Below are 11,357 nucleotides of genomic sequence, written 5' to 3'. Positions count from 1 at the left end.
AAAGGAAGCACTGAACTTTTCTATTTTTTTAAATAGTAGAGTAATTGTTCTTAAAAGTAGAAGCCACAGAGGACACTATTTGAATACCTAAATAATTTATATTATATATATATATATCTCACATTCTTTGCATTTTTGTAATAAGTGCCATGGTCTCTGTGCTTCCCTGGCTGGCTCACTGCCAGGCCAGATGTTTCTATTATTATTGTGCTCTCTCTTTCTGTCTCTCTCCTCCGTCAGAGCTCTGGGCAGAGCTCATCTCGGGCTCCCGCCCTTGGCCCATGCACCTGGCCTAATTACTCACCTGCCACTGATCTGCCTGATTACCTGGCCACTATTTAAGATGGCGGTTCAGTGCTTCTTGTCACTCTTTCCCTGGATCCAGGGAAATACAGTTTACAGTACAGTAAACTGGACCTGTTCCCATTTCCTGATTATCTGAGAGTGGATTAGTGGCGAGGTGTGTGTGGAGCGAGAGCGTGTGTGTGTGTGGACCTTTTTCCTTCCTTCCCACGGATCCCTGGAACCCCGGCCCGCTGCATGTTGTGTATATTGCACTTGGTGTTTCTGTAAATAAACTGTTGACTTTCATTTTGAAAAGAAACCTTGGTCTGCACTTGAGTGCGTTCAGTCCTGTGACAATAAGAGCAAAACTGCTTCTCAAGAAACCGTTAACGACAGCCCATAGAAAGAAACCTGAATAAGAAAAACTGCCAATATAAATATTGATGACTTCCTCCAGTTTATGGCTTAACTGGTCAAAAATTCTTTGTTCCCTAAAAGTGTAACATTAAATCTCCATATGTTCGGTTTACATTGGGTGGGGGAAAAGTTAAACTGACTAATAATTGGATTATGATCAAATGGAGTTTTTGGGAGGATATTAGCTGATTGAACACACTGAACCAGTTTAGCAGAAGTAAGATTATAGTCTATACATAAAGACATTTTGTGGGGTGCAGAATAAAAAGTAAATTCTTTAGTGGCTGGGTTCAACACTCCAAATATCACTTCAGTTCAAATTTTTGGAACAGACACCTAAGCCCTCAGATGATACAGTCTGAGCTGTTGTCTGTGAAGGTTCTCAGTCATCCAGGTCAGGGTAGTCTAAGGAGCTTGGAAAGAAAAGCGTCTGGACTTCTTTGAGTTGCTTGAAGACGTTTCACCTCTCACCCAAGAAGCTTCTTCAGTTCTAAGGTCAAATGGTGGAGAGTCCCAGATATAAACCCTGTGGGAGTTTCCCCCCAAGAGGGACAAAAGGACCCCCTGATGACCCTCTACCTCAGTGGTTCCCAAACATTTCCCCCCCACAGCTCCATTGCTGTTTATTTCACACCTCAAACATTTAGTAAACAATTAAGCAAATACAAGTAACCTGCAATAAATTACAGGTAGCAAGAAAATAAACTACTAACTCTTTTATGCTGCGTCCGCACCTACACGGGTATTTTTGAAAACGCAGCTGTTTCGTCCACGTAAACGGTGTTTCGAATCACCGAAAACTGAGATTTTTTAAACTCCTTTTTTGCGTTTATGTGTGGACGTCAAAGGTATGCGCCTTTTTCACGTCACGCTGTGCGCCACGTTATTGTTTACCTGAGATGAATTGCAGAATGGCAGATAGAGACGAAATACTGTTAATCTATCTTCAGTTTTACACGCTTACATATAAACACGCAGTTACTGTCCCTCCATTTAGAAAGGCAGAGGCGTCACGATGTGATTATTTTACATGTAGTTGTTTTTTCCTGTGTAATAATATTCAACATTGCTGTCAATACATTTTTCAAAAAATGCCTCTCTGTGCAACATGGGTTTAAAAACATAAACAGCTGTAGGATTCTGTTCGTCCCTGATTTAGACAAATCGTGGCAGGATCAGCCTGATGTTATTTGTATCCAACTGTAACTTTACTGTATAAAGAGCAAACATCTCCAAAATGTCAGCAGTAGTTAGTCATTAACTACTCATTAACTAGTCATTTTTCACACATGGTTGTAGTGCTTTATTGATAGAAAGTGTGGTTGGTTTGTTTGATCTGTTGTACCAAGTGTGAAATAAATAAATAAATGAAATGAAATAAAATTACAACAAGTGTTTGTGAACTAAAAATCAAGAATGTGGGATACCCAGGGGGCGGGCTTCACACATTGGGAAGCTCTGCTCTACCTAATCACACGAGCCAAGGTGTGAAAACGGGTGTAGAACCCACTATGAAACCTACCACTGTGAGTGGGCATCAAGGCGTCTGGGGAGGGATCTCAAAACTGGATTATAGATGGCAGAGAGTTGGTGTCGTAAACCCCGCCTCTGTTCAAAGATGGTCGCTCACAGTGGACATAGATGCTTCTTTCACTCCTCTTTCAAACCATCTGTCCTCTCTGTCCAAAATGTGAACATTGGCTTCCTCACAGAGTAACCTTTGACCTTTGGATGGACAGCCGAGTGTTGAGCTTTAGCTGTTGATATGGTGTGATGAGACCTGTCCATGTTTCGATTCAAGAAGGTATTCATATCAGTGAATAGTGCACAATCACTCGAGTTAGGCAGTTCTTTAGTCAACAGTGGGAAGATGTGTACCTCATAGATGGTAAGGCCTTAAATAGATACATATACTAGTTTTTCCACTTTTAGATTAAAGCAACAATATGCCCAACTCCACCGATAAACTGGAATTAATTTTCTCTTGTATATTACTGTTACGTTTCATCAATATCATAACCCCTTTCTGTTTAGAACCATCGCCTAAAGCAACAATGGTCTTATAATATTTATTCTCCATTCTGTTTACATCCACTGGTCTGAGATTAATCTTCTGTAATAGAGCTAAAACCAATTTCTGCCTGTGCAGGACATCGAGGATGCTAGTACATTTTAAGGGAGAATTCAGCCCTTTAACAGATAATAATACTGTTAAAGTTGATCGATAAAACTGTTAAACTGGCCATAGATTTTTAGATTAAAATGCAAATACATAAAAATAACCAAGCATACTCAACACCTATAAGTAAAAAAACAAACTAACACCGAGCATTATCATTATCTATCTATAAGGTTATGGGTCCCTTTGGAATGTCTGTAGTGTCATTTATGTGTTGATTATTGTGTAGTTGAATCCACACCACCCGCCTCCCCCAAACCCCTTAATAGCTAACGTCCTTGACAGTCACGAAGCGAGGTCTAGTGAACCTGTGCCGGCTCCCCATCTGTACAGTACAAAGTAATTGCGAAACCTAGTGTATGAAGAAAACAACATAGAACAGCCAACCACCATATTGAAATTTGCTGTATTTGGCATAAAATTCCAACCTGACCAATCTTGAGTGCAATCTTGTCCATTTAAGTAATCCAATGGTTAGCATTCTTTTTGACTTGGCAAACAAAGCCCAGCAGGTTTTCAACTTTGACTGATAATGTATCCACCTGCATATTTAAGTTGTCTTGGACAGGCTACAGTAAGGTTCCATGTTCTGAGATAAATGCACTAAGTGGTGATAAAGCTTACTCTAAAGATTTGGTCATTATGTTTCTCACCACAGACTGCAACGTTTCTCTTTCGGCTTTAACTGTTTGCCTTATTAACTCCGCTACCTCGTTTGGTGTCGGGCTAGCCCTGAAGCATTTATTTACTAGGTTTTGTGTTTTTGCGGTGAAAAGATGCACTAGCTGTGCTATAACTGTCAAAGACAGGGAGAATATGGCAGGAGTTCAATGTGGCATGACCAGGTCACTGCATGCCTCATCAGAAGTCCTCTGGTCCCCCTTCTTAAAGATGGGAGCCACAGCCCTGTTCTGCCAATCCAAAGGTACCACCCCTGATATCCACGCAACATTGTAGGGGCGTTTCAACCAAGACAGCCCTACAACAGCCAGTGCTTTCAGGAACTCAGGAACTCAGGGCAAACCTCATCCATCACAGGGGCTCTACTACCAAGGCCTCATTAATTATTATTAATCTCTTGCTCTCTTCCACGGCGCAACTTTTATCCTCTCTTCCTTCCTTTCTGTCAAAGGGTTCCTCCTGTATAAAAAGGAGTTTTCTCTTCCACCGTCGCCAAAGTGCCTGCTCATAGCAGGGTCAAATGATTGTTAGTGTTTTCTCAGTTTTCACTGTATTATTGTAGGGTCTTCCTCTTACAATTTAAAGTGCTATGAGGGAACTGTTGTTGTGATTTGGTGCTTTACAAATAAAACAGAACTGAATTGGTCTTATCTTTAATACCCCAGCTGTCCTGCCAGTTTGTTTCCTTTTCAAAAGCTTTCCTGCAGACATAGGTTGAGCAATGATTAACAAAATTGCCCGCCAATCTCTAAAATTATAAAATGCCTGTCTTTGAGTGATGCTGAAAAACAAGTTCATGCATTTATTACTTCTAGGCTGAACTACAGTAATCCATTATTATCAGAATGTCCTAACATCTCCTTGAAAAGCTGAATGGAATTTCATTCCAAGTACATTTTTTCCAAGATGAGCTCTATAAATTGGGGGCCAAGGATCAGCAAGCCCCAGCCTCAGGCCCAGCAATGCACACACCCACATACCAAGACACAAACACCAACCCGATATCACAGTAAAGCGCGTAATAGACACACCAGTCAGACGATGCAGTACCACCAGGAGGAGATAATATATATAAAGCCGAGAAGTGAAACAAATAAGGTGTGAGGTACACTCCATGGTCCTTCTACGTCACAAACCATGAAGTTGGCTCACTTTAAAATGCACTCCTGTGTTTATTTTGTTTTTGATTTTCTTTTTTGTTGGCTTGAAATGAAATCTCTCTCCTGGTACTGCAGCTTACTGCAACGTCTGCATGAGTGTCCATTGAAGAGACAAAGCCTGAAATGGACACATTGGACAAATGGACACGCACACACACACCCAACCCACCGACTGACTCACTCACACATACCCACCCACCAATGGCACAAAGACACCCATGCACACATATCAACGCCCTTTGAAGTGCACCCCACCCCCCACTTCCCTCCCATGCCAGCAGCAAATCCAGGCCATACCCAAGTCTTGGGGCTCACCTGCACGCTGCGTCAAAGCCAATCACAAAAATGGGACAAGACAAACTGCTCTGAATCTAAGACAAGCTACAGCTAGCAACAATCGATCGCTCTCACCTGATAGGTGTTCACATATCCTTTCCCAGAGCCTGTCAACAGGCATACAAGACCATATAGCATGCATGTAGTTCTTCTAATGACTGTCTATACAGTGGGTGCATATGTTTGAGTATATGACGCCTATTTGGAACATCCTTTGTCATATATAGTGTGTTCTATGGAGAGCTTTGTATGCCACAAGTTGCTGTAGTAAGAACACATTATGTTGAACATGGCAGCATGCATTGTTTGAAAAACGTTGTAGTTATGAATTTTCTCTGCTGGTTTACTGCTAGAAAGCTTTAAAGTTAACAAAAACGCCCATTAGCCATTACAATTTGTTAACATTTCAGAATTAAAGCCCTTATTTTGATACAGAAAGTTATTCTGTTAAGCATGTCTGAGTCAAATCTTCCAAATAAAAATCCTTGAATAGTTACAGTAAAGGAATTGAATACTCTCACTTTGTTAAAAGAAAAGCATTTGATTGCTTATTGAAAATATTAAATACTTTCATGCTATCCCCCTTAAACTTTTTTAGGCAAACTCTTTACCTCTAGAGAGCAACAGAACAAGTCCAACATTAGCATCAGTTCGTCCAATTTCTCTAGAAATACTTCTAACAACTAAAGACAGGAAGATGGTCATAGATTAATAAATGAAAACACTTTCTGAATGCTTCATTTATAATGGTTTATACTGCGTATGACTAATATACGCACACAAAGAAACCTAAAAAAAACTCAAAGATAACCGTTAAAATTTGTATTGCCATACTGTAGTATTTGTATCTGGCCACTGTATTTACTGTTTATTGCATGTTGCTCATCATTGTTGCTCATGTTTTTCTCTCTCTGCTGGTCTTCAAATAAAATTTTTACGTGCAACCACCCAATTTCCCCGTGGAGTACAGTAAACTTTCATCTTATAACCATAATTTTAGGCTGTACCTTTCTCCAATGTAGCCAGCTGTGCACTGGCACTGACCGCTGATATGGTCACATAGCCCTCCGTTACGACACGTGCACTCCTGGGAGCAATTAATGCCAAAAGATCCAAATGGACATGGCTGGGCACACACTGGACCCTGATGGAGAAGAATATATCACGTTTACATGCGCATCAAACATGTCTCGGAAGGAAGCGACATATCAAACATATTAATTATTAGCAAATTAGGTAATGACAGTAATGTCAACAGTATCCAGTGAGCAGTTTCAAACTTCTCTAGTCCAAGAAAAACCCTTGGTTCATGTTTATGGCCTCGATTTAAACTTGAATTTATGGAAAAAAAACTCAAATTAATTTAAACTAAGACAAATGGTTTAATATATGCAACTTTACATTTCACAATTCTTTAAAGGTAGATTCTGTTATTTGAAAAACTAGGCTCTGATGTCTCATTTTTTCCATCTAAAGTAAAACAAGGAGCAAAAATCTCTGGAATCAGTCCAATAAATAGTAAGCAAGACTGTTATGACCGGATACCTGCAATGTAATCCCATGTGGTAACTACCCACTTCAAAGTAAAAGTACTTGGTGTCTGACAATGTGATGCAAACGACGACGTGACTAAGAGAAATCTCATGGGAGGTGAGCTGTTGCAGGAAGACATTAGTGTAAAATAGACAGAAATATTACAGCCTACGCTCACTCCCAGAGCTTCACATATTGCAGGACAAAATACTGACTCTGGTTGACATATTTGTAATGTGAATATTTACCCTGGGATAAAAACAGGCTGCTGCATGGAAATCATAGCTTAATGTTAATTGAAACTAACTAAATCAAACTAACTTGCAATAAGAAAATCTAGTTCCTAATTTAAAATGTGGCACAGTAAAGTGCAACACTTGGTAAAGCTTTCAAAGACTACTGTGGGGGCAGGAACAGACTAAAGCTGTGGGCAACTGTACCACAAATAGATGGAAACACTCCTGTTTTCAAGTTCAAGTTACAAGAAGAGAGGCTTGCTGCAGAATTAGTGAAGCTAAATGTTAATCTTACAATACAGCAAATAAATGAAACTAATTTACATTGAAAACTTTCACAGACACAGTATTTCAGCTCAAGATAGGACCAATGCAGAACATTTATGTACTGCATTGGTCCCATGTTCAGAATCATTTAGGCCCAAATGGTAAAACAGAGCCTAGGACACAAAAATACCAGAATTTTCTGCTATTGTAACATTTCCCTGGCAGTTAATTCAGATAAAAAACAAACAAACAAACAAACATTTGACCAAACTATTACAAAATGAAGAGTGTGACCCAGCAGCCAGTGCCACATGTTGAGAAAATGATGACTGATACATTTTTGTCACTTAAAATGTGGCATGAAAAAAGTTTTTTAAGAAGGTATATTTTATAATACAGTATCATGGCGCTTAACTGTTGCTAATCCTTAAATATTCTTTTCGGCAGATTAGTTGTATGATGCTTATCTGCTTTTGCATGTGTCATGAAGTCCTCACCATCCAGCCAGCAGGACAGGAACACTCCCCAGTGACATGGTGACATGTTCCACCGTTCTGACAGGGACAGTGATGCTCACACAGGGGGCCATGTTTACCTGGAGGACAAGGTTCCTCACAGCTGGAGGGACAGAAAGCAGGAAGAGGTGTTCGCGTCAAGCGGTGAAGCTTTTAATCACTGACAAAGCTCAAAGGTTCGACACAGACAAGTGGAAGGTTAATACAGCTAGAGGAACATTTACACTTTAGGTTACTTCAGTAACTTATGAAAGAGTTTATCAAAAGAGAATATAGAAGAGCACTAGAAATCAAAGTAATTTCAAATGTAGTCACTCTGAAGAAAATATTTATATCAAAACTTACTAACAAACATCTGAGAAAATAATGTCTGCTTAATTCTTTCTTTTCAGTGGCAGGAATAAGCTGTGATATGTTTATAGACTTCCCAAATCATCATTATACCTGACAGCTTAATGGCAAATCCTAAAAAAGCTGGAAAGGGGAAATGAGAGCATATGATACAGATCGATTTAATGACATGGAACATGACAATTTATTTACAGTACGACGCGAGGCTTGAGGAAGCTCTCATTTTCTTTTCTTTTTTATTTTAAAGTGGTCTATAACAAAGATAACACAATCTGACAATTCAATTCAATTGTGAACAGTTGCCTCAAAGTGCTTTAAACTGTAAGGTAAAGACCCTACAATGACACAGAGAAAAGAGAGAAGGCAAACAATCACCAACAAGGTGATTCTCAAAGGGCTGCTGGCCAAAAATTATCTCAGCATTGTGTGCAATGTGTCCTTAAGAGACTGAGGAATCTGAACAAGTCAATGATAAAAGAAGAAATGGCAGGCCTAAAGATGAACAATAACTGAAAGTCATGTCCTCCAGAAATAGGAAACAATCCAATAACACAGGACCTGAGATGCAGCTGACCTGGATGAACCAGATACTGTTTGCCGAAGCCTCATCTGGTCTTAATGTAAGGATGACACATATCGGGTCTATGGCTGCAAACCCTTGGTCTTCTCTCAATGAGCTTCATGATGCAGTCCCCTGAAATGGTTTTCACTTCACAGCTGTGGCTTGTCAGGGTTCATTTGTGGAGTTTCTTGCCTTCCTAATGGGGTTGGGACCATCAGTTGTGTTGTGCAGAAGTCAGGTTGGTACACAGCTGACAGCTCTATTTGACAAATGCTAGAATTCATATTACGAAATGACAGTCAGTCTGAAAAATTGCAAAAACTTTGAATGTGTCTCCAAGTACAGTCACAAAAACCATCAAGAGCTACAATAAAAGTGGCTCACATGAGGACCGCCCCAGGAAAGGAAGACCAAGAGTCACTTCTGGTGCTGAGGTAACAGCACCTCAGACTAGAGCACAGATCAATGGCACACAGAGTTCCACTAGCAGACACATCTTTACATCAACTGTTCAGAGGAGACTGCGTGAAATTGAAACACTGAAAAATATCACTTTCTATTCAATGACCTAAGGAAAAGCAACAAGCAGAAGAGATTTCTTTGGGCCAAGAAACACGAGGAATGGACTTTAGACCAGTGGAAATCTGTGCTTTGGTCTGGTCCAAATTTGAGATCTTTGATTCCACCGATCGTGTCTTTGTGCGACGCCAAAAAAGTGACCAGATGATCTCTACACCCATGGTTCCCAACATGAAGCACTGAGGAGGTGTGATGGTGTGGGGGTGCTTTGCTGCTGACACTGTTGAGGATTTATTCAAAACTGGAGGCACACTGAACCAGCATGGGTACCACAGCATCCTGCAGCAACATGCCATCGCATCCAGTTTGCGTTTAGTTGGACCATCATTTATTCTTCACCTCCGGGCTGTGTGAGGGCTATTTGACCAAGAAGGAGAGTGATGGAGTGCTGCCCGGCCTCCACAGTCACCTGACCTAAACCCAATGGAGATGGTTTGGGATGAGAGGGACCGCAGAGTGAAGGCAAAAGTGCCAACAAGAGCTCAGCATTTCTGGGAACTCCTTCAAGACTGTTGGAAAACCATTTCAGGTGACGACCTCATAAGATAAGATGACTCTTTTTTTTGTCATTGCACAGTCTTACTTACTACAATAGTTCAGTGAAATTGGAAACTGTCCCATATCAGCACAAGTCAACACAACAAAACACAACACAGTGGACTTCAAAGTGGCTTTAAAAAAAGTGCAAGAAAGGTACGGGCAAAAACAGTAAGTGAATGTTTATTGCACATTATTATTTTTCCCCCAAAAAGTCCAACGAAGTAGCCAATCAGGTCAGCTCGTAGCATTGCCCTGTTGTAAAATCTGTCCTCGAGTCTGTTTGTCTGCGACCTCAGCAGCATGAATCTCCTGCCAGATGGCAGCAGCTTAAACACCCGGTGTCCTGGCTGTGTACAGTCCAGTAGGATGCTGCATGCCCTTTTGAGACAGTGAGTGCTGTACAGGTCCTTCAGGGAGGGAAGAGGATGTCCAGTGATTTTTTGGGCCATATTAATGACCCCATGAAGGGCCTTTTTGTGTGCAATGGTGCAGCTGGAGAGAATCCATTGAGAGAATGCCAAGAGTGTGCAAAGCAGTAATCAAAGCAAAGGGTAGCTTTTTTAAAGAGTTATTTTTTGAGTTATTTCAAACTTTCTTGTTTACCACATAATTCCATATGTGTTCATCCATAGTCTTGATGCCTTCAATGAGAATCGACAATGTAAATAGTCATGAAAATATATTAAATGGGAAGGTGTGCCCACACTTTTGATTGGTAGTGTAGATTGTAATGCTGCTACATAATTTTCTGCCCAAATTTGAAAGTATGGACACCAAAGCATTGTTTTTACGTTTAGACTCGACTGAAATAGAAATGTGTAGAAAATGTGGATATGTTATACTGCTTTGTATGCTAATATTCAGATTTGTAACTGTTTAAAAAAATCATACGCATTTAAAACAGTCAAATGCATTAATATATTAATTATCAACAAGCTGTTTCTCATATTGAAAGACATGCAGCCCTATTTAATGTTACTCAACTCACAAGGCCCCAGTGTATCCAGGTGCACAGAGGCACTCGCCAGTCTGGTGATGGCAGGTAGCGCCATTAAGGCACTGGCACTCCAGCAGGCAGTCTTTGCCATAGAATTTGGGGTCACAGGGCTCCTCACAGCGCCAGCCCTGGTAGCCATCAGTGCAGACGCACGCTCCTGTTATTGGGTTACATTTGGCACCGTTGCGGCACTGACAGCGGTTACTGCAGTGTGGACCCCAAAAGTCACTCTCGCAGCCTGTAAAGAAAAAGGACTGGATGAATCATTAAACATTATTTAAAGCTATAAAGTGTGAAGCCACACAACGGATTATTTACTTGTGGTTTTAATTTCCAACAGCAAATTCACAATTGCAGTGAGGGGTCAGCCGTGAAGCAAGGAACCTACTGCACTCATGGTGTCACAGCTTTGTCAGTCTTACATGAAACACAACCTGAGCAACTGAGCTTTATTATAAACTGAGCAAAATTTAAAAACAAAACAAAAACAAAAACAAAAAAACAAACACAAAACAGACCAACTCAGTAGTACAGAATAGGCCTAAAATAGTAAATAATAAAACGGTTTTTGCCACTGTAAAGGTGGAAACTGGCCTGAAACAGCCACTTAGTGTGCTATAGCAACAGAAAAGTCTTGAACAGATAAACATGTTGTGTACTTTTGCAGGAAACTACCAGGACTGTGTTCTATTCTTAGTCACAGTGTGGTAGCAATGATA

The 11,357-nt window shown here is 40.5% G+C and overlaps 1 protein-coding gene across 1 annotated transcript in view; it reads right to left on the bottom strand.

Moving 5' to 3' along the window:
- LOC102301508 (multiple epidermal growth factor-like domains protein 10) overlaps positions 1-10,901 on the bottom strand; it is a gene marked incomplete at its 5' end in the record, with an annotated part of 97,103 nt that extends 86,202 nt beyond the window's left edge. Inside the window, 3 exon segments of the mRNA XM_014329053.2 lie at positions 6,066-6,202; positions 7,592-7,712; positions 10,630-10,901. Of these exon segments, the coding sequence (XP_014184539.2) occupies positions 6,066-6,202; positions 7,592-7,712; positions 10,630-10,901 (530 nt within the window).
- Positions 10,902-11,357: the final 456 nt, after the last annotated feature.

This window comes from Haplochromis burtoni, unplaced genomic scaffold (assembly GCF_018398535.1).
Source record: "Haplochromis burtoni strain Fernald_Lab_line unplaced genomic scaffold, NCSU_Asbu1 Contig_495, whole genome shotgun sequence".
Classification (NCBI taxonomy): domain Eukaryota; kingdom Metazoa; phylum Chordata; class Actinopteri; order Cichliformes; family Cichlidae; genus Haplochromis; species Haplochromis burtoni.
Note: the sequence above shows the minus strand (reverse complement) of the source record. Positions and strands in the feature narration are given on the sequence as shown.